Source organism: Eriocheir sinensis, chromosome 41, assembly GCF_024679095.1.
Source record: "Eriocheir sinensis breed Jianghai 21 chromosome 41, ASM2467909v1, whole genome shotgun sequence".
In the NCBI taxonomy this organism is placed as follows: domain Eukaryota; kingdom Metazoa; phylum Arthropoda; class Malacostraca; order Decapoda; family Varunidae; genus Eriocheir; species Eriocheir sinensis.
In genome coordinates, this window is record NC_066549.1 from 15,969,813 (window position 1) to 15,994,721 (window position 24,909).

At 42.1% G+C, this 24,909-nt stretch overlaps 1 protein-coding gene across 4 annotated transcripts in view; it reads left to right on the forward strand.

The window, feature by feature from the left end:
* LOC127009736 (AP-1 complex subunit gamma-1-like) overlaps window positions 1–24,909 on the forward strand; it is a 179,686-nt gene that overhangs the window by 59,302 nt on the left and 95,475 nt on the right. For all 4 annotated transcript variants that reach the window (XM_050883114.1, XM_050883117.1, XM_050883116.1 and 1 more), the window contains exon 6: window positions 5,124–5,200. In XM_050883114.1, the coding sequence (XP_050739071.1) occupies window positions 5,124–5,200 (77 nt within the window). The remainder of the gene's footprint in view (window positions 1–5,123; window positions 5,201–24,909) is intronic.

The window sequence follows — 24,909 nt, forward strand, 5'->3', positions numbered from 1 at the left end:
CTTATCACTCACTCTGTCCTTCTCCTCCTCCCTTTCCCCTTCCCTATTTACCTAGTTGTATTATAAAGGAAGTGAGCTACATTCATATTGTCCTGTCTCTGAGTATTCTTCCGCCCTGCTCAACAAACTAGTTCTTGCTTGGCTTCGTATTCTGAGGCAAATGTTGGAAGTCGAAACAAGAATTGTAAAATCATTTATTGGAACCACGTCGTAACGACGAAACGTCATAGGTTGAGACAGTCGTAACCCAAGAACCTCCTGTATAGGAAGTGTTTATAAGAGTGTGGGAAAGGTTTATATGAGTGAGGGGAGGGTTTATAAAGCCTTAAAATATATATCAGTAATAAAATAAATGTAAGGTCGCCACTTCGCTGATTTTCACCTATTGCGGGGAGTTCTGGAACCTAACCCCCGCGATAGATGAGGGATTACTGTGTACAGTAAAGTCACGAATCTCGATCAATCTCATCTCGATATTTCGCATCTCGATTGCACCATCAAGAACCCATGATTCACTTATCTCGATCAAATTACACTAATCTCGATCGCTGATTTTTTCGATTGCTCTCCCACCTTTTGAAAAAGAAGAGATGGAAGAAAAGAAAGAAGTTTTATACAACATGTGGAAAATAAGAATTAGCAAATTGAAAAGCCTAAACCCATAATAAACACAGCCGCACACACACACACAAGCCTTGATAAAAATACCGTTTAGGTGGCGCCGATACAAAGGGTATGCCACTGACAGATCATCACCATCATCATCAGCCACCCGTCAGCTGTTCAAAGCCAGCGTGTGGTCAAGGTTGTTTACATACTTGGCTACCTGGATCCCATTCACTATGTTTCCCGCGGCCAGTGGAAAGGCCCAGGGGGTGGGTAAGAGCGAGAATGGGAGTCAAGGACCACAACAAGGTGTGAAAAAATCCGGAAGTGAGAAACACGATTATCGTAAGGGCAAAAAACTGATAAAAAAATTGATATAGGTTAGTTGGTAAGACTGTGGTCCCAATTGCATTTTTCCCCTTAAGAAGTTAACTTCGCATCTCAGTATTTCGAATCTCGATCAGTATTTTTGGTCCCAATTATGATCGAGCTTCGAGAGTCTAATGATCATCCCCGTTCAGCGGGTATTTAGTTCGGACTTGGCGATGCGCGAAACCGCGAACGGCGGGACTATAACCCTATGGGAAAATATGCATTTGGGGAAGTCACCTCTGACACGTCATATAAAACATGTTTTTTTCGTTCCCAAAAGTAGCCCAATTTGCGATAAGTAGCCCAATCTGGCAACACTGCAGTGTGGCGGCGCGTGAATTTTTTTTTTAGGATAATGTTGCTGAGAAAATCTCGACCAATAGCAGTCGTCCCTGAGTGAGCTGCTGGCCAATAGGAAAGCATGGCGTCACAGTCTAACCGTGGCGTCACTCAGGAAGCAACCTAAAGGCGGTGTCACACTAGCACTTTTTCCGTCAACTTTTCCATCGTTTTCTGAAAATCGTCGATATCTTGGCTGCGGCCTGTCACACAAGCGGTGTTTCGTCTGAAACTTTCCGTCGGCACAGACCATGGGAATGTAAACAAACATGGAGTCCACGCTGCGGCAAAGATACGCTGCTCTGAACCTAATACTGTGTATTGTGAGACTTAGGCAGGCTAAACAAGCCAAAAAGCGTGCATGGATGCGCTCATGGTTGGCTCGTCGGGAAGAAAGTGTGTACCACAGGCTGTTAAAGAGCTGAGTTTAGAGGATCATGAGACTCTGAAGAATTGGATCAGGTTGGACAAGAGCCAGTACCACAGACTTCTGGAGTTAGTGACACCTCTCAGTGCCAGAAGTGACACCAGGATGAGGAAGGCTGTCACTGCAGGAGGCGTTTGAGACAGGTTGAAGCCACGCGGAAAGTCTCGGTCTTGGTCTTGGAAATGTAAACAAAGGCGGAAATTTGCAGGCGGAAACGATCCTGATCGTCTGACAAATTCATGCGGAACGATGAAAAATCGACGGAAATGGCATTAATCGACGGAAAAAGTGCTAGTGTAACACCGCCTTAACGTCCATTGCCCGCCTCCCTCCTCTCTCCTTCCCCTCCTCTCTGCCTCCCTCCTCCTCCTCTCTGCCTTCCTCCTCCTCTCCTTCCCCTCCTCTCTGCCTCCCTCCTCCTCTCTGCCTTCCTATTTAGCGTCAATGCATCCACAGATACGAAACTGGGGCAGCGTATAAGCGGGGGTCTAATTAGTTGACATGAATACGCGAAACGCGATGGGTGAGACCATGACGCGGGGGTGACTGTATATATATAGATATATATCTAGATATATATATATATATATATATATATATATATATATATATATATATATATGTATATATATATATACTGTACCCTCCCGAGTTTCGCGCTTGCTTCGTTCCGACGGTATGGCGCTAAACTAGAGGATCATGAAAGTCGGGGTATTGAAAACACTGAAAAAGCTCTTATTTGTTCTGACCCGTGGAGAAGCTAACTTATTTCCTCCTTTACTCCCTTGTTATCTTAAAATATGTACCCTGGAAAAAGGAACAAAACGGGAAGAGAGAACGGGTCGTTTTGAAGCCGCAGTTGAAGCCTTACGATTGGCTGACAGGTCTGAAAACACACATGTGATTTGCTTAGAGTCCGATGACGTCATCGCCGGCGCTCACCCAATCAGCGGCCTCACTGCCTTAAGGTTGTCCATAAGCTGGTGTCACACTGGGCCTTTTTCTTCCCACCATGTTGGCAGCAGCTAGGGGAACTGGCACCTCCAACCTTTCTGGGTGTGCGTGACACATGGCAAAGGTCGGTTACCCGTATCCACATCCACAACATAAAAAAGCACTTACTCTGTATTGACATGGTGTCATCTGCTAAAGTAAGGGCTGTCGCGGCCTGTGCTGCCATTACCCAAGTTATGGACTTGTTGCTGCACCTAAATGGAAGGAAGAAGCAGTTGTGGGTGTGGCGTGCCTCTGGTTCATCCGTACCAGAAGTTCTTATTGTCACCACTGTGCGTGCCTGACCAACCCACCCACCTAGACTCCGACCACATAGGCTAAACACGTGGATCGAGTAACAACAAAGACACACACACACCCACACACACACACACACACACACACACATATATGCACGCACCCACACACCAGTCTCATCATGAACCATGGCAAATGTTTCTGACAAACAAATGGCTTTGCCATTTCCTAGAGTGTGTTGGAACTTATTTGGTGAGTGGTTCCTACAAACCAAACATACCCAATGGCAAGAAAAGAGCAGTGTTAAAGACGACTGCTCTCTTCTTGCCAAGAGCTAGGTTTGGTTCATGTGAGCCACTCACCAAATTTGTTCTAACACACTCAAAGAAATGGTGAAGTCGTTTCTGTTTGTCAGAAACATCGGCCATGGTTCATGATGAGTCTGGTGTGTGTGTGCGGGTGTGTGTGTTTGTTGTTATTTGATCCATACGTTTCTGTGGTCGGAGTCTAGATGAGTGGGTTGGCCGTGCATGCGCAATGGTGACAATGAGAACTGGCATGGAGGAACCACAGGCATGCCACACCCACAACTGTTTCTTCCTTCCATTTAAGTGCAGCAACAAGTCCATAACTTGGGTAATGGCAGCACAAGCTGCGACAGCCCTTACTTTAGCAGACGACGCCATGTCAATACAGGACAAGTGCTTTGTTTACGCTGTGGATGTTGATACGGACAATTGACCTTGGCCGTGTGTGACGCACACCTGGAAAAGCTGGAGTTGCCAGTTGCCTTAGCTGCTGCCAACGTGGTGGGAAGAAAAAGGCCCAGTGTGACACCAGCTTACGGACAACTGACAACTCACTTCTGGTTGGGCATACGGGCATTGCCTGTAGCCCCAACGGTTGGAGTAAAATGGCCAGTGTGACACCGCCTGAATTAAAGCAGTGAGGCCGCTAATAGGATGAGCCCCGGCAATGACGTCATCGGACTCTTTGGGAATCACAAGCGTCTTTTCAGAACTATCAGCAAATTGTAAGGCAGCTGCCTTCAACTGCAGCTTCAAAACGACCTGTTCTCTCTTCCTGTTTTCTTCCTTTTTCCAACGTACGTATTTTGAGACTACTTGGACAGGAGTTCCTCACATCCCCCCCCACTCCCACTCTCCCCAACTCTGGCTGCATCGTTTAATAATTCTCTCTCTCTCTCTCTCTCTCTCTCTCTCTCTCTCTCTCTCTCTCTCTCTCTCTCTCTCTCTCTCTCTCTCTCTCTCTCTCTCTCTCTCTCTCTCTCTCTCTCTGTTTTGCTGTAGCCCCAATGTTTAGAGGAAAACATCCAGTGTGACGCTACCTTTTAAGGCAGCGTGTGTGACACCGATGGTAAGTATATGACGTGACCCGTACATGTTAAAGCAGCGCAAAAGTCGGGGTGATAATGTGTGAAAGTCGGGATGGTAAGAATTTAGGACGAACTGCAAAAGTCGAGGATCACGAAACTCGGATAGCGCGAAACTCGGTAGAGTACTGTATATATATATATATATATATATATATATATATATATATATATATATATATATATATATATATATATATATATTATATATATATATATATATATATATATATATATATATATATATATATATATATACACACACACACGTGTGTATTTGTGTGTGTGCCTTCTTGTGGTGAGAGTGTGGCTTTGCGGCGGGGCAGGCAGTGTTAAGGTCAACCGGCTGTTTCTGTGCATTGGCATGGTGTGTTTTAAACGTTTTGAGGTCCCCTCTTGGTAATCTGGAAAATCTGATGACCTGGAGAGTCCATGACCTGCATTCCAGATTAATGGACTTGAAATTTTTATTTATAATGCATAATGCCCCAAGCATTGATTTTCAAAGCCTGTTTCATGTTTGATGAGGGTATTTTAATGCCTATTCATTTGAGCTTTTATTCATATTCTTAAAAAAACACTTGTAAATGGTTGCCAGAGGGATGCTGAGTCATTCATTTTTATTTTTTAGATATTTTAAAAAATGATTCTAAAATAGTGGAACTGATCACCTTTAAGATATGTCTTGTTTATAATATTTGCTCTGTTGTTATGATTATATTCTTTGCTTCACAGGTGTCCTTATAACAGGGGTCACGCTAATTACCGAGATGTGTCGCCAGTCTCCTGACATGCTTGCACACTTCAAGAAGGTAAGTACTTTGTTCCATGTTCCTAAACCTGTACAGCCCTGCTGCTGACACCTCGTGTACACCGAGGGCCCGCTGTCTGCTATAGCTGACACCAACTTCTCCCTTTACTTACGTGGCTTGTATGGTAGCTAAGGGTTTCCAAATTGGACACGTGGTAGCTCTCTCTGTCTCTTTGAGAGAGAGAGAGAGAGAGAGAGAGAGAGAGAGAGAGAGAGAGAGCGTGCCTCACTCCTGCCACACCCAGCCACCCAGCCGCAGCCATAGTGAACTCAGCACACCCAAGAGCAGTTCCAAATGAGTGAAAAAGGATGCTAACTAGGCTATATCAAAAACATTTTGTGTTTATTACATATTATTACCAAGACAATGCTGATTGATTGTAAGATTGACAGAGACTCAACAATAAAAGTGAATGTATGGTATAAATTTACACACAGAAATAGCATTTATTTAGTTATTACTATAAATTTTACACGTTTCTGCATGTACAAAACAATCATACTGCTTACAAACATCACTAAAGCAAAAATAATAGTGTCTGAGTGGCACGCAAGATGAGGGAGGTAACCGGCCGGGCGGGAGGATGCACAGTAGCGCACTCCATAACCATCCCCCATAGAGACAAAAATAAGCTGATATGAGTGTAATTATACCTTTTCCCCTTAGTTTTAGATCATTTCCAATTGATTTATGCAATAAAAAAAATTTGACAGGGGCTCGGGATTGAGGTGGAAAAAAAGCTCAAAATAGCGCGGGGCTGTACGGGTTAACCTCTTAATGTTTTCAACAGTTTTTATCTCGTTTGTCATTAAGTAATGGCTCAGTTTTTAATTGTACAAAGTCCCTCATGTGGTACTAAGTGTCACTGAATGTTCAACTCTGATGCTTCCTCGTAGTCAGTGTGTTGTGTGTATTTGCCTAGTTGTCATTTTACAGGGCTTGGGCTTATGCTCGTGTGGTCCCGTCTCCGTATCGGTACTTGTCTAGTTTTCCCTTAAAGTTGTGCACACTCTCTATGTTTCTTTGCGGGAAGCTATATTTTTTTATGTCTCAAGCATCTTCCTTTTCTCAATTTTTTACAGTGTCCTTGTGTGTTGCTGGTGTTTCTTACTTCTCTTAGTAGTAACTCCTCATTATATACTTCTTCCATTTTATTCCACAATTTGTAAATTAGTATTAAGTCTCCGCTTTCTTTTCTTTGTTCCAGTGTTGGTAGGTCCATTTCCTTTAACCTTAGATTACTATCGTTGTCCGGAATCCCGGCATGGGAGGTTAAATTGTGTCGTGGAAGGAAATCTGTTAGACATACGGTGCTGTACGGCCATGACATTTCAGTTAGCATTCTGCCCTTGGTGCGTGAGGTACGTTTGTGTTTTTCCCGTGCTGAAGTCCTGAACTGTCCCCAATTGTCCGGAATTCCGGACAGGATAGTAATTATGACATATCTAGTATAATGCAGGCAATGGGGCTTCCGAGGCTGGAACATTTCAGGGGACGTGTGAACTCCATGTGTGGCACAACTTAACACAATCAGCCAACACTGCCTGGCAGTGGTGCCTTCATTAGGGAAATGTAGCGTTTTTTGAAAGTTTCACATTTTTTTTTTTTCGTAATGTTATTTTTGGGTAATATGTGAAATTCATAGGTCATAGAATTAAGAATGTATTCTAGTTTCAGTAAAAATTTTGTAATTAAACTTTGTACCATTCCTATATGTGTTTTCAAGCCTGCAAATTTTGTCTGGAATTCTGGACATCGATAGTAACCACGTTAGTCCGACAACGATAGTAATCTAGGGTTAACCTTTCTTCATGTGACAATCCCTCCAGTTCTGGAACTATCTTCGTTGCCATCCTTTGTATTCTCTCTAGTTTTTTCACGTGTTTCTTCTTATGGGGAGACCACACAGGTTCTGCATATTCCAACTTTGGTCTAATCATAGTGGTAATCAGCTTTTTCATCATATCCTTATCCATGTAGTGGAATGGTATTCCTATATTTCTTACCATTCTATACATATCACTGAATATCCTATTTACATAACTCTCAGACTGTTGATTATCTTGTATTGTCACTCCCAGATCTCTCTCTTCTTGAACATTTAATATTTCTCCCTCTCCCATTTTATATGTCCACTTTGGTCTCCCTTCACTCTTACCTATTTCCATTACATGACATTTCTTCATATTAAACTCCATTTCCCATTTCTTACTCCAATCCCAAATCTTATTTAGGTCCTCTTGCAGAACTTCACAGTCTTTACTATCTCTTATGTGTCTCAGTAATTTCGCATCATCTTCAAACAAGCTCATGTAACTATTTACTTTTTATGGCATGTCATTTATCTATTCTAGGAAAAGTAATGGTGCCAGTACCAATCCTTGAGGCACCCCACTATCTACATTTCTCCATTCCGATTTCATGTCCTTTACCACTGTTCTCATTTCTCTTCCCTTTAGGTAACTTTCCATCCAGTTTTTCATTTTCCTCTTAAATCATCCTATATTTTCCAGCTTCAATAGTAGTCTTGTATGTGGAACTTTGTCGAAAGCCTTCTTCAAGTCCAAATACACGCAGTCTACCCATCCATCCCTCTCCTGTGTTATGTCTGTCACCCTCGAGTATAAGCTTAATAAGTTTGTTACACATGAACGCCCTTGTCTAAAGCAATATTGTTTTTCTGTAATTATATTGTGTTCTTTTAGAAACTTTCTCCATTGTTTCTTTATCACTTTTTCACATATTTTACAAACTATACAGGTCAGAGGTTTTTCCTTTTTCCCACTTTTATAAATAGGAACTGGAAACTTCACATCTCCTCTCTCACTAAATCAGCTTCCTTGAGGTTGGGCGTTCTGTATCGTCTTCGTCAGTTCTTCTCCCCTGCACAGTTGCTATCCATATACAGGGGCCTTGTCTGCCCTCGTATGGAGTATGCATCTCACGTGTAGGGGGCTCCACTCACACAGCTCTATTGGACAGAGTGGAGTCTAAGGCTCTTCGTCTCAACAGCTCTCCTCCTCTTACTGATAGTCTTCTACCTCTTAAATTCCATCGCGATGTTGCCTCTCTATCTTCTATCAATATTTTCACGCTGACTGCTCTTCTGAACTTGCTAACTGCATGCCTTCCCCCCTCCTGCGGCCTCACCTCATATGACTTTCTAATGAAGCTCATCCCTATACTGTCCAAACCCCTTATGGAAGACTTAATCTGCATCTTCACTCTTTCATCCCTCACGCTGGTAAACTCTGGAACAATCTTCTTTCATCTGTATTTCCTCCTGCCTACGACTTGAACTCTTTCAAGAGGAAGGTTTCTGGACACCTCTCCTCCGGAAATTGACCTCTCTTTTTGGCCACTCCTCTGTACTCTATTCAGGAGCAGTAAGTAGTTTTTTTTTTTTTTTTTTTTTTTTTTTTCATGCCCTTGAACTGTCTCCTTTTCTGTAAAAAAAAGGGGGGGGGACCACCTCAGCCCTTTGCCATTCCTTTGGTACTTAACCAGCTGATATTGAGCACTTTTTGATCTCATATACCGGTCCGACCAGCTGATTTCTGCATTCTTACAAAATAAAACCTGAAACTCCATCCGGTCCTATTGCTTTCCTCTCTTTCAGCTCCTTCATTATTTTATATATCTCTTCTTTAGTTACTATTACTTCCTACATTTGGACATTCATCTTGTCATCGTTTGATTCATTAAATTTTGATTCTTTTTGTAAAAACTTGTTGAAACTTTTTGTTTAGTAGCTCAGTCATGTCTTTAGGATCGTCAATTATCTTATTTCCATCTTTCAGTCTTTCTGTTTTTTCCTTTAGTTTGATTTCTCCATTTATTAATCTATAAAACAATTTAGGTTCCTCCTTACACTTTTCAACAATATCCTTTTCATATCCTTTCTCTTCCTCCCTTCTTATTTTCACATATTCATTTCTAGGTATCTTAAAGTCTTCTTTATTTCTTTGGTTCTTATTTCTTTTCCATCTTTTCCACGCTTTGTCTCTCTTTTTCTTTGCACCTGCTCATCTTGCATCAAACCAGTTTTGCTTTCCTCTTTGTATTGATTAATATAATGTGACATATTTTTTGACTCCTGTCTCATATGCCTCTTTGAAAATATCATACTTTTCCTGCACCTTGTTAGTTCTTTTTAACTTTCCCAGTCCATCTTTCCATAATATTTCTTGAGTTTTTCTATGTCCACTTTCCTGTAGTTTCTCCTTTTTTCTTTGTATGATTCATCTTCCTCAGTGAGTTCCTCATCAGTTTCCAACTCTATTATTACATGATTGCATTTTCCCATGGGACACTCATATCTTATTTCATTTAAACAAGTGCATTCCCTTCGTCAGCACCAGGTCCAGTCTTGCTGGTTCGTCATCACTCCTGTATCTTATATTCTCGGTCACCCACTGCATCATTAAGTTTTCCATAGTCAGTTTTATAAATCTTTCTCCCCATGCCGTCTCACTTTCAAATGTTTCCCAATTTACCTCTTTGCAGTTGAAGTCCCCAACCAACAAGACTCTTTTATATGCTTTAAGTAACCTACTCAAACTCTGAATGGTATCGTCTATCATCGTCTCATATTCTTCTCTGTTCCATGAGTTTGTTCTTGGTGGTACATAGGTTGCTATTATCATCATCATTTCTCTTTTTATTCTCCAAGTTAACACTCACTATTTTTGCATTTCCTTCTCCATATACGACTGATTTCACTAATAACTCCTTTCTCATCATTATCATCACTCCTCCACCACCTTTACCCCTCCTATCCTTCCTCCATACATTTTAGTTATTATTAAACACCATTTGAATGACCTCTTCTAGCTTTGTTTCCGTTAAACACACAATCTTGGGCTCTTTTTCCTTTAAGTAGTCTTGTAGTTCCAGTTTTCTAGGTATTATCCCATCTACATTGGTATACATCACACTTAAACCCTTAGTTGTTCCAATTTTATCTTGTTTCTGTGTGTGTGTGTGTGTGTGTGTGTGTATTTACCTAGTTGTATTTACCTAGTTGTAGTTTTACAGGGCCTGGGCTTATGCTCGTGTGGTCCTGTCTCCATACCTGTATTTATCCAACTTTTCATTAAAGTTTTTCATACTCTTCACCGATACTACATCCTCACTTAGTCTGTTCCAAATGGACTAATCTAAATCAATCACTTCAACATGCCCCTCCCTCACACCCCACACCGCCGTTTGTAGGCATTGGAATTACAGTCACGTATAGCTCAATAAAGAGGCATATTTTTTTCGTCAATGGCTTGCCTGAACACGCGGTGAAAGAAGGCGAGAATCCACATCCAAAGTGCACACACCGCTGCAGCTTTAGTCACCCGTGAAGTGGCGGGTATTTGGATTCAAATAACCTCACCCCGCTGCTCCACCCCAAACCGCCCCCTGCGCGTGCTAGTAGCAGTTTTGAAGGCAGAGTGACTTGACTTGGTATGTATAGACTTTGGCCTTGTCATTTCCTGCCCACTGGTGGATGGGGCAGTAACAGGTATGGAACGTGTCGCAGCAGTGCACGTGGTCAGAGCTGCTGGACCTGAGGTGGTTGCCCCATCATCATCGCTACTTGTATTATGCCACTCAGAATCACTGTCACTCCACTCAAAATCACTTTCCAGAGTTACAACAGAAATATCAAGTTCATGTTCTATTGCAGTCGGAAGGTCTAGCACTTGAGCGATCAGTACGTGATGAATTAGCTGTCGGAGTGGACGTAGCCACTGGCTGCACGGACCGACGACGCGTTTCAAACGCAGATATTCTGTTTTTTACACGTCCATCCACTAAGAAAGCCTCAGACGCACTGACTCAATGATAAAAGTACTCAGGACAAGTGTTGACATATTTAGGGAGGAAAAAATTTGGGAGAATGGCTAATTAGGGTTGCACCAATAAGCAATTTGGCCGATTATTGTTTACCGATTAATCTGTAACCAATAATCGGCCGATACTGATTAATCAGCCGATAATTTAGAACTTTTAAATGTAATGAATCTTCATTAATTACTGGACACTGGTACCACAAAGTTAAAGACATAACGTAACCCTCATGTTTACAACTTTGTTTACTGCCCAACTGTCATCTCCTGTATGGAGAGCAAATACTTCTAGTAATTTGTGACTTATAATTTAGCCTTGCTTTGTGGAAACATCCTGGTTTTAATATGTTAGAATTTGCCAGTTTTCTCGTTCTTGTGGTGATCCTACAGTACCCTCTCGAGTTTCACACTCGCTTCATTCCGAAGGTATAGCGCTAAACTTGAGGATCGCGAAACTCGAGGTATTGAAAACACTGACAAAGCGCTTATCTCTTCCGACCCGTGGAGATTTTATTTATTTATTTTTTTTTTTAATACATGTGGGCTATGGCGCCGGTAGACTATCCATCTGGGCTTGATGGTTGGCCCCGAGCCCGTCATGGCGCAGGCAACTATTTATAGTGGCGCCATTATAAATGGCTCATGCTGCCCCACGTAGCTCACATTTTTCCTCCTTTACTCCCTTGTTATCTCAAAATACGTACCTTGGGAAAAGGAAGAAAACATGAACAGAGAACAGGTTGTTTTTAAGCCACAGATGAAGCCTTACGATTGGCTGAGCTCTGAAAACATGCTTGCGATTCGATGGGAGTCCGATGACATCATCGCCGACGCTCACCTGGTCAGCGGCCTCGCTGCCTTGGGGCAGTGTCACACAGGCCGTTTTCCTCTAACCGTTCTGGCTACTGGCAACGCCCGTGCGCCCATCCGGGAGCGAGTTGTCGGTTGTCCGTAACCTGGTGTCACACTGGGCCTTTTTCTTCCCACCGCGTTGGCGGCAGCTTGGGCAACCAGCAACTCCAACTTTTCCTGGTGTGCGTCACGCACGGCCAAGGTCGGTTGCCTGTATCCACATCCACAACATAAACAAAACACTTGCCCTGTGTTGCCATGGTGTCGTCTGCTAAAGTAAAGGCTGCCGCGGCTTGTGCTGCCATTACCCAAGTTATGGACTTGTTGCTGCAGTTAAGTGGCAGGAAGAAGCTGTTGTGGGTGTGGTGTGTCTGTGGTTCCTCTTTGCCAGTTCTCATTGTCACCACTGCGCGTGAGCGGCCAACCCACCCATCTAGACTCCGACTACATAAACACGTGGATCGAATAACAACAAAGACACACACACAACCAGAAGGACCAGGGATCATTTCCATGGCCGGGTGAAGATAAGTTGGGTTTATCTTTCAGGTGTAGCCCCTGTTCACCTAGCAGTGAGTAGGTACACGACGTCAGGCAAGGAGTTGTGACCTCATTGTCGCGGTGTGTTGTGTGTGAGTGGTCTCAGTCCTACCCAAAGATCGATACTTCTGAGCTCTGTGCTCTTCCGTCGGGGCTCGGCTGGCTGTCTCTAGAGAGACACGCTGCAGACCAAGAGGTGAATTACACACACACACACACACACACACACACACACACACACACACACACACACACACACACACACACACCAGACTCATCATGAACCATGGCAGATGTTTCTCACAAACAAAAATGGCTTCGCCATTTCCTAGAGCGTGTTAGAACTTATTTGGTGAGTGGTTCATACAAACCAAACATACCCAATGGCAAGAAGAGAGCAGTGTTAAAGACAACTGCTCTCTTCTTGCCAAGAGCTACGTTTGGTTCATGTGAGCCACTCACCAAATACGTTCTAACACACTCAAGAAATGGTGAAGTCGTTTCTGTCTGTCAGAAACATCTGCAATGGTTCCTAATGAGTCTGGTGTGTGCAGGTGAATGTGTGTGTTGTTATTCGATCCATGTGTTTATGTGGTTGAGTCAAGATGGGTGGGTTGGTCGCGCACGTGCAGTGGTGACAATGAGAACTGGCATGGAGGAACCACAGGCATGCCACACCCACAAATGTTTCTTCCTTCCATTTGACTGCACCAACACGTCCATAACTTGGGTAATGGCAGCACAAGCCGCGACAGCCCTTACTTTAGCAGACGACGCCATGTTGATACAGGGCAAGTGCTTTGTTTACGCTATGGATGTGGATACGGGCAACTGACCTTGGCTGTGTGTGATGCACACCTGGAAAAGTTAAGAGTTGCCGGTTGCCCTAGGTGGCGCCAACGCGGTGGGAAGAAAAAAGCCCTGTGTGACACCAGCTTACGGACAACTGTGAACTCGCTCCCGGTTGGGCGTACAGGCGTTGCCCGTAGCCCTAGTGGTTGGACGAAAACGGCCATTGTGACACCGCCTTTAGGCAGTGAAGCCGCTGATAGGGTGAGCGTCGGCGATGACGTCATCGGACTCCTAGCGAATCACAAGCGTGTTTTAAGAACTGTCAGCCAATCGTAAGGCAGCCGCCTTCAACTTCAAAACGACCCGTTCTTTCTTCCCGTTCTCTCTCTCTCTCTCTCTCTCTCTCTCTCTCTCTCTCTCTCTCTCTCTCTCTCTCTCTCTCTCTCTCTCTCTCTCTCTCTCTCTCTCTCTCTCTCTCTCTCTTTTGCCATAGCCACAATGTTTGGAGGAAAACGTCCAGTGTGATACTGCCTTTAAAGGTAGTGTGCGTGACGCCGATAGTAAGTAGACGTGACCCATACGTGTCAAAGCAGCATGAAACTCGGGGTGATAATGCGCGAAAGTCGGGATGGTAAGAATTTAGGACTAACCGCGAAACTCGTGGATCATGAAACTTGGATAGCGCGAAACTCGAGAGGGTACTGTAGATGCTACTAGAAATGGTAGTGTACAGAAAGTTTGTCAATCTCTCAAGTCTTCTACTAATTTACTGTCTGTTACACTGTTTTTGCTTACTTCTAAACTAAAAACACACTTTTTTATTAGTACAAAATATACAGTATGATTACTGCATATTAATATGAAATAATAACTATGTAGCTACAGTGATGAAAAAGTTGAATAATGTCCCTCAGTTAGGTAAAAATGAAAATGGTATAAGCATATCGTATGAAGTCCGTATCTGAACATGTCCAGTACCAGTACGGAGAGACTCGGTGAGAGTCTGCCACAGGCTATCATTTGCCGTTCAGTCAGTTGGTGTGTCTCAGCGAGCATTTAAAGTACTGAGAAAAATCACTTGTCTAGTTCCATACTTTTCATTATATTACGATGACTTGTTTCCTTATGCATGGCAGGCATGGTGAATGATATTACTCAATTACTGTACTAAGCAATTTGAAATAGGTATTTAATTTTTCTTGGTTGTAATATAAAGTAATACGTTGATTTTTTTCTAGTTTTAAAGCTGAAGCAATTACCGGTACTTCAGTTCACATCATAATTTTATTTATCAATTTTAATTACCTAATATACATTTGCATAGTGACTTGTTTGAAATAAATGCTGTGGAAAGGTATCAGAGTTTTGGTAACATCACCATCCTTACATTAACATTATTAATATTGTGTTATGTACATTGTATTTTAAAAGAGAAAAAAAATTACTAATTGGCCCCGATTAATCGGCAAAGTGGCCAATTAGACCGATTACCGATTATTTACGGATTAATCGGTGCAACCCTATGGCTAACATGAGCGAAATATAAGCAGAGCGGCGATCACTGCCACCCGTCCTCTGTCAACCGGCGTCGATTGCGCTCTTCGTCCCGTAGGGGTTAATTTTTCTTCATATGTCAATCCCTCCAGTTCTGGAACCATTTTTGTTGCCATCCTTTGTATTCTTTCTAGTTTTTTTATGTGTTTCTTTTTATGGGGAGTCCACATCGCCTCTGCATATTCCAATTTTGGTCTAATCGTAGTGGTTATTAACTTTTTTATCACATTCCATGCAGTGGAATGCTAATCCCATATTTCTCACCATTTTTTACGTATCACCGAATATCCTATTAACATGACTCTCAGGCTGTTGATTATCTTGTATTGTCACTCCCAGATCTCTCTCTTCTTGAACTTTCTTTAATATTTCTCCATCTCCCATTCTATATGTCTATTTTGGTCTCCCTTCACTCTTTCCCATTTCCATTACATTACATTTTTTCACATTGAATTCCATTTCCCATTTCATACTCCATTCCCAAATCTTGTTCAGGTCATCTTGCAGAATTTCACAAGCACCAGTTGGAAACCCTGTCCCTGATTATCGTCCTCATTTCCCTTTTAGTTAAGAAGTCCTCCAGCCATTTAATCAGTCCATCACCCACTCCACCCCTATTTTTAATTTTCCAAATTAGTCTTAAGAACATAAGAACATACATAAGAACGCAGGAGTCTGCAAGAGGCCGGTAGGCCTGTACGAGGCAGCTTTGTCAAATGCCTTTTCAAATCCAGGTACACTCCATCTGCCCAGCCCTCTCTCTCGTATTAAATCTGTCACCCTTGAGTAGTAACAGAAGTTGGTGACATAAGATCTCCCTCTCCTGAATCCAAACTGGCAATCCGAAATAATTTTCTCACTTTCTAAGAAATCCGACCACCTGTTTTTAACCAGTCTCTCATATATCTTTGCAACCACACTAGTGAGTGATACCGATCTGTAATTTAATGGGTCCTCTCTCTTGCCTCCCTTAAAAATTGGTATTATGTTTGCTCTCTTCCAATCTTGTGGTACCCTTCCTTCTCTCAGGGAGGCACTCATTATGGAGTGCAGTTTCTCTGCAAGTTGCTCACTACATTCTTTCAAGATCCACCCTGATACTCCATCCAGCCCCGTCGCCTTTCTTACATCCAGCTTGTTCAAACTTTCCTTGACCTCCTGCACTGTTAACTGTATCTCCTGCATAACCCTTCCTCTTTCCTGGCCTGGGGGTTGTACAAAATCTCCTTCTTTTGTGTGTGTGTGTGTGTGTGTGTGTGTGTGTGTGTACATGCTTGCTGGTTTGAACACATACTTGTATGTGTGTGTATACATGTTTGTATGGGTGTTTGTACATCTATATAAATGTGCAGATATTTGTGTATGTAATTAATTGCTTAAATTTTCAAGTTTCAAGAGAGGCTAATTATTCATTGTCTCAGATATCTTGATTAATACATATGCTTGATTTCAATTTTAAATAACTTCAATTTTTCTTGTAAAATGTGAATTGACTCAACCATATTTTGGTTGTCAAGAAAATAATGAGTCTTTGAATGTTGTATGAGGAAGGTAAGTGCTGCCTTGGGACATCATTAATAAGACACACTAATTATTACATTGGTTGACACATATGTTGTGAGCCTTCTGTTTCATTGGCAGTAGTATGTCTGTTTTATTTCTTAGTGTTCCATAAAGAAACTTTAAGCAAACCACATTGGATGAGCATCAGTAAGGAGTTTGTCATCATATGTTTCTCCATGGTGTACAAAGATGTTCATGTTTAAAACAAATGTTTATCTATCCTATACATTAGCAGTTGCATTGTGTAAATGTTGTGTTATTCAAACCAAGGTTTCTTTAACTGTAGATAGCAGATAATTACGGATGTTTATTGTTCCAAACTATCTTGAAATTAGCTTCAATTTAATTAGTGGCTGTGAATATTTAACTACTCTATGTTCTTTGTGGTGTAAAGTAGACCTATGGCTTCTCTCCTCAATTGGTAAAAATCCGATGAGGAATGAATTCTTCATTGAGTAGACTTATCTGGTTTGTCTTTAATACCTAATGATTTTTGGCACGACTGGTGGTGTGCCATACTAATAGTGGCATGTATTTTTTTCCCCCTCCTGCCCATCGCTCCTATTTATGCCCTAGGACCCAGAACACTCTGAGGTAAAGCTGTAACATTACCTTGCCTTAGTAGCTTTATTTGTGGTGGCCTAACCTCACTCAGCACCTATTCCATATTGGGACCCAACTAGCATGATCCTTCAGCCGTTTTCTTCTTTCAGCTCTACCTTCCATTCCCTTATCATCTTGGCTGCCTCAGCTACCCACCTGCTTTTTTGGGTTAAGCTGAAAATATTATTGGTACTGATGCAGAACCTTTTATGAATGATCACTACACTGGGCTTTCATGCATGTGTGCTGTTTTACTGTAGGAATTCTCACAATGGTATTACTTACTACAACTTATGTTTTATAATTTATCTGAAAATAGATGAAATTTCAGTGAATGCAATAATGGAGTGCAAGTTGAAGTATGTGTACATGAAATAGTTTTATTATATTTTTATTACAAATTTACTTTTTGCATGTAATCTAACTTGAATATGTGGAGATACTCCCAAAGAATATGTTGTATGAAGTAAAGTGCAGAAATATTCAAAATCATCCATTATTGCAGCTGCACACAACTTATTGAAAATGGATTTATTTGCATTATTACTGAATAAGCAATTGAATGTAAATGGTCTAACACTTACTTTTATTTTATGTGTACTTATTTTACAAAATTGGTTATGGTATTAAGGTAAGAATGTGACCTAAACTCAGATTTCACACAAAAGTCACAAGTGTCCAACCATTTTCTCAGCTCTTGCCTGCAATGTTTGTATACATTTTAAATCTTCTTCTTTTCCCGTTAGTGCCACTAGGGTGCACAGTCATACACACTTATAGATGAGGAAACAATCTGAGAAGAATATAATCCTCATCAAGTGTACAGTGGCTTCCAAGTCTGGGAGGTTAAGATGTTGAATGTTCTCTGAGTAATTTCTTTCCTAGTCACCTTAGCTGTTGTGCCAGAATCAGTCTTATGTAAAGAGTATTGTGTGCTATAGTTTCAGCAGTATGAAGCATGCACTTTGGTCTTATTTCATGGTAAAAAATTACTGTTTTAAAAAACTCTGATGATTGACACAAGCAGTAGGTGTGTAGTTGTCCCTTTTGCTACCTAATAGTTACACAAACACATCCCCCAATGCTGCCTAGTAACAGAGTTGGTTGTCAAATAGGCTGTCATTTGAATCCCAAATACATGGGAGGTGTTTAACCTCTAAAGGGTGGAGGTGTAACATGAAATTGGTTCGCCCTGTATGGCAAAGTTCTGACATTTTCCCGAAAATTGTTAACTTTCCATTATCAATTTCATGGCTCTCCCTGGGCCTGTAGCTTTAAATTTATGAATATTCACTTTATCCATCCTTCCTCTTCAATCTATCACAAACCTGAAGTCTCTACATCAAGTGCATTTCCATGTTGATGTGATGAAGTGCAATAACTTTTAGCTCGCAGCAGGCCTATGTTGGCAGGGCTGTGTAGGTTGTGGTTTGAAGCTTGAAGAAGTCACTTTCAGCTCTCTCCCAATTGCACTCACACTGAGAGCTCTTTTGGGAGCAAGAGGAGGTTTATAAGGGGTCGAGGTTGCTGCCTGTGGACATGGGCGCAGAATCAGACGAGGAAGATACGAAAAACTTTCCTCTTGCCATTGTTACAGTCACAGAAACACTGAAAATGGTACAGGAGAGTTGTGTGGCAGTCTAGGAGTCATGCTGACCCATAAATCCCCACACAAACTTTAAAATTACAGTGGGAAAAGGCAGACCAGAAAAAAACTTCACCTGCCCTTAACCCCTTCACTCCAGCGACGCTGATGTCGGCGTTCAACGGGCGTCCGATGGCATCACCGTTAGTCCTCTTAATCCTCTTCCATTTCCTCTTAATCCTCTTCTAAACCTCTTAAGAGGATTAAGAGGAATTTAGAGGAGGATTGAGAGGTTTAGAAGTGGATTAATCCTCTTCCATCTCCTCTTGACCCTTTCCATACTTGACAAAATCTCAACTGTGTTTCAGCCGACTGTTTTGAAAGTAAGTCTAGAGATGCCAGATACATATAACTTTTTTTTCATCATGGCAGATTTTAGTTATCACATTTCATATATGAAAAATAAGTTCAGAAATTTTGGTGCCTTTTTTTTTTTTTTTTTTATAGAAAAAAATACTGGGATCTTGTTTTATATCTTTAACCCGTACATTACTAGCGATGCGTATACGCGTCAGTGCCTGTGGTTGCAGGAAATACTAGTGACGCATATACACGTCGGGCTTACTAAACACTGTTACAGTCGATGTAGTGGGTTTATTTTTGCTACAGAGACTGCTGCAGTCAATGGCAACATTGCGCGAGTGTGTTTGTAGCATTGGCAACACAACCCAAGTTGGGGAAGAATCCCAAGCTCAAGATCAAGACCAATTTTAAACAATGTCGCAGCGGCCCATTCCTTCTGATATGTGGCGATAGACAGTGAGTTTGAGGTTTCCTCATCTGAAGAAGACGTGGGAGCACTCTCAGACTCTGGTTCAGACAAGGATTATGTGCCAGATGAGGAGGATATAGGCTATGTTGAGCTGCCTTTGTAACACAAAATTCTACTGTCCTGAGTGTGATGTGGGGCTGTGTGTTGACCCCTGCTTCAGAGAATACCACACTCGTGAAGTATTAGTGTGGTATAGTGTGGACTGCGATGTAGACGCATTTAGAAATAGTGGAATGTGATATTGATGCAATTCTAAATAATAGTGAATATTGTAAGTACAGTTAGCCCTCAGTTATCCGGGTGCATCGTATCTGACCTCGCCTGTATCTGGGAGTTTTAAGAAATGTTTTTTTTTCCCAAAAATTCAAAACGATTGTCGCGCGCTGCCAAAAGTCATTCAAATTGCCTGTGTTATGCCTCTAAGCTCTGCCTGGGTGGTGTACCGCACCAACAAGGTAAAGAGATTCTCTTTACCTTGCGCACCACAACACAACAAGCGCCCCGCACGCCATTGTTTACGTTCACCATGGCCCAGTTAATTGCTTTTGCGTGTGTGTCCTACCCTCTCCTGGCATTGCTTTGCCTGTGTGTGGTGTTTGGGGCGCTTACCATGGTGCCGATGTATATAGGTCAGCAGGGTGTACAAGCATTAATTACCCCGCTTGGAGCGATTCTTAACATGGGGCCATGGCGGGTGTTGACCAGCCCCACAACGCCCCGACAATTTTTCTTTGGTTAAGTCAATAATTATCATTTGCAAGAGATGCCACAACGCCCACGCATTCACTGTGGATGGGGAAAGTCTTGTCTACACTGGCATTAGCGTAGATAATGTAATATTGCAGAAAACAAGGTAAAACATTCTCGGGGCGGCGGGGCAAGGCGGGCAGTTTTACATAACCCGTAATATTTTTTCGTTTTTACGGCTATAACACATCCTTCCTGCACTTGTTTCATATATCCACGTGTGCGCAGGCATCAAGGGGTGATGTGGGCGTATGGACGTGAGCTTAAGTAGCTCCGTTTGTGAGATAATAAGGATATATATTCTAAGGCGAGCGAGGCGGGGTGGTGGTGGCGCGGCTGAAATTTAACCCGTAACATTTTTTTAATTTTTTTATGGCTATAACATATCATCCCTGCACTCGTGTCATCTAGATAGATCTATATATATATATATATATATATATATATATATATATATATATATATATATATATATATATATACATATGCACGGGCGTGGAAGGCTGTCATGGGCTTACGGGGGTGATCTTAAGTAGCTTCGTTTGAGCTGATGTTATATTAAATGCGGTAGGCGAAAGTTGGGTTTTCAGGTCTGTATACTTAACCTACACCATATCCGAGTTTTTCCCATATCCGGGTATCCCCGTGGCTCTATTAACCCGGATACCAGAGGGTTTACTGTATGTTATATTATAAGAGGGTTGAGAAACAATTACTAATTCATGTATTATTTAGTTTATAGAAAATAGATCAATAATAAAGTGCACATACCTGTAAAAAAAAAGTTTTGATTGTAGAAAATACCGTTTGTGTAAGGTATTATATGTGTACGAGTGAGCTAAAATTCTGGAAATCCCACACATCACTCCATGAAATGGTGCTCTCTGAAGTATTCTACACCTGTGAGCAACAAAAAGTGGGCTACCTGGCCTCTATCACTTGTCAAATCCTCCATAAACCATCAATCACATACAGGGGCCGTTTCCAGCCACACCGTGGTAACATTTCATGGAGTTCTGCGAAGAGTAGGTCTATGACATATGCTTTTTTCTTATTTTTTCCACTTTTCCCATCACATGGAACATTTTTAAGCCAAAAAAAAAAAAAAAAAAAAAATTAGCTGGTACTGGGCAAGCCAAAAATATTTAAATTGGCCGGTACTGTACGGGTTAACCCCTAAAGGGCAGGTGATGGGTTTTTCTGGTCCCATGTAGAGGGCGGATGATGGGATATCTTGCTCTGCCTTTTTTCGCCGTAATTTTGAAGTTTGTGCTGGGATTTATGGGTCAGCATGACTCCTCGGCAACCACGACTCTTACGCACCACGTTCAGTATCCCATGACTGTAACAATGGCAGGAGTGTTTTTTTGGCTCTTCCTCATCTGATTCTGCACCCAAGATTCCAAACCCTTGACTTGCAGGAAGGCTAAGACCCATTATAGTGCAACGTAGCATTGGTGGCCTTTCTTTAGATGAACCTTATTACGGTAATGGTGGAAGTGATGCTAAGGCCCCTGAGGATATATCCTACCATCCTTCAGGGTCATCGATTTCAGAATATGAGAGGAATGAAGGGGCTTTGCAGTGGGTCCTGCGTGCTCAGTAAGGAGGGCAAGGAGGGGGAGGTCCACTTGCCACACCACGCCACCCACATAGTACGCAGTGCTATGAACACAGGTCTGCAGTGAGGTGAAAATTAGTGTGCTTCATCATGTCGCCACGGAAACACCACATAACGGGTTTGTGGCAGACTGAAGAGGAAGGATGGATAAGGAAAATATCTATAAACATAAAGCTCTTGGCTTAGGCAGAGCCGTGAAATTGATGATGGAAACTGAGCAATTTTTGGGAAAATGTCAGAATATTGCTGCACGGAGAACACCGGTTTCACCATACACCCCTGCCCTTTAGGGGATAAAAATGGCTCGATGAAAAGTTTTCCCTTTCTTTTTTCTCTCCAATGATATTTTTTATATCTATAATCAATTAAAACAACAGAAATTGCACTCCAAATGTCAACAATTTTAGTTTTGAGATATGAGCAGTTTTATGTTGGAGTGTATCATGATGTTTAGGCTTAATGCAGCATAATTTTACACATTTGGGGGTAAGAATGACAAATGAAAGCAAACCAGCGTTTATTATATATAATATTTAGGCCTCTTTGGCATCTGGTCCCCTCTTATGGGGGTGGCGAGGAAGCAGCATTAGATAGTTGTGCACGTGAGTGGTGGGTCTCTTTGTCTTGACTCTCCCTTGTACTCTTGTTTATCATCTCCATTCTTTCTCTCTGCCTCTCAACTTCGATTGATGGCCCATGACTCTTCTCAGGAACAGGAGGAGGAGGAGAGTAAAACAAGAGAGAGAGAGGTGTTCAGCAGCTGAACAAAGCATCACCACTCCCTCCTCTCAAAGCATCTGAGGAGACACTTGAGTGTGTCACTCACTGCCCCCACTACACACGACTTTCTACTCTAGCTCATCCCAGCTCATCCCCATACTGTTCAAATCCCTTATGCAATAGTTAACCTGCATCTTCATTCTTTCATCCCTTTCACTAGTAAACTCTGGAGCAGCCTCTCTTTTTGTATTTCTTCCTGCCTATGACTTAACCTCTTTTAAAAGAGGAGTATCAAGGCACCTTTCCATCTGAAATTGATTGCTCTTTTGGCCACTCTTCTCTACTTTCTTTTATAGAGCAGTAACTTTTATCAGGCTTTTTTGTTTTTATTTATTTTTGAACTTCAGCTGCTTCCTTTTGCTGAAAAAATGCATTCTCATTTGATTTTTTTCATCAGTAATATGAATATTAAGCAAATCTAATTTTTACTATGCCAACGTATTGAATGGGGAAGTGGGAGGGTAGCTATAGGCATCTCCAGGCAGCCTTGGCCATTTGTGGTTAAGGTAACTCCAGTTGATGAGCATAGGCAGAAGCACACACTTGACTACATGTTTCTTGTTGCAATGTATGCTCCTACCAAGGTGTGTGGAACTGTCAAGTTTGGTGTTCTACACCAAACTTGACTCCGTATTAGACCAGTGCCCCCCTCAGGACACACTTATTGTCCTGTACAACTTCAGTGCTACTGCAGTGAAGCCTCACATCAATAAACCAATAGGGGGAAGGGGGTTATGTAACATGCAAAAATCCATCATATCTGAGAGATCCAACTTTTTTGCAAATTTTGTGAGTTACATGGGCTTCATTCTAATTTTCATTCTGTGGAACACTATCTCTCCTCTAAACCTCACCTTCTCTTCCTCACTGAAACACAGGTTTCTGAGGCTACTGACAGCAATCTCTACTCTGTTCCCTCCTACTATATCCTAAATTTCAATCCAAAGCTGGATGTTGCGCCTACGTGCACAACATCACTTGCTCTAGTGCCCACAACCTTGACTCTTCTGAATTTTCCACCATCTGGCTAAGACTTCATTGTCATTCTATTGCTAAATACATCTGTGCTGTTTATCTCTCACCTAACTCTACTTGCTATGTAAAATTCTTGGATTACTTGAACTTTAAAGTGGAGCACATCTTGACTCCCTCTCCCTTCGCTGAAATTTCCATCTTGGGAGATTTCAATGTTCACCACCAGCTTTGGCTTTCATCCTCTTTCACTGACCAGCCTGGTGAACAAGCCTACAACTTTGCTCGCCTCAACGACCTAGAGCAGTTGGTTCAGGACCCTACACGTATTCCCGACCGTCTTGGAGACAGGCCCAACATAATAGACCTCTTCCTTACCTCTAACCCTTCTGCTTACTCTGTCAAACTGTTCTCTCCGTTGGGCTCCTCCGATCATAACCTTATTTCAGTATCCTGTCCTATCGCTCCTGTACATCCTCTAGACCCACTGAAGAGGCGATGCTTCTGGCCTTTTGCTTCAGCTCGGTGGGACGACCTGAGGATGTTCTTTTAAGATTTCCTGTGAAATGACTACTGCTTCCAGGATAGAGACCCCTCTGTGTGTGCCCAGCGCATCACAAAGGTGATTGTCTCTGGAATGGAGGCATACATTCCACGTTCTTTCTCTACTCCCCATGCTAAACAGCCTTGGTTTAATCATGCTTGTTCTCGTGCTGTCAAAGATAGAGGGGCAGCTCACAAAAGGTACCAGAGAATTCGCACACATGCTAACCATGATCTTTTTATATTTCAGCCCAGAATCGTGCCAAATCTATTCTTCAACTTACCAAAACATCTTTCATAAATAGAAAATGCCAAAACCTTGCTTTTTCTAATTCTTCTGGGGACTTCTGGCACCTAGCCAAAAATATCTCCTCCAATTTCATTTCTTCATCTTTCCCTCCTCTCCTTGACCCTTTCCTTGTGTTTGGTGCGGACGTGACTATCCCCTCAGGCGCAGTCAGGCAGCCCAATGGGGGGTCTCTTTTAACCTCTGTATCTCAAAAACTATTCATCACAGCTAAAAACCAAAAACGCCATTGGAAAGAGGAGGTCCAGATCTATAGGAGTCGGTTATGTATGCCTCTCTTGCGAACGTACATGCACGTTCAGGGAGTGTTGAATGTTAACACTTATGTCGGTGCGTGCGTGATGATCGGCCATATTGAGGGAACTGTGGACATCTCTCCTTGAGATTCTGGCAAGGGAGTATTGCCAACTGCAATATTTACAACTATTTGGTCAAAGAATCAGTCGGTGATAGGTGAAGCTATGCAAAAATGCCACTATATTGGACAAGAACATCCACCAGTTACTTGTCCTTAGATTTGCCGCGCTGGGCTGATATGATTTTCCACCAAATTTAGTGAAGAACCCACTCAATTGGCA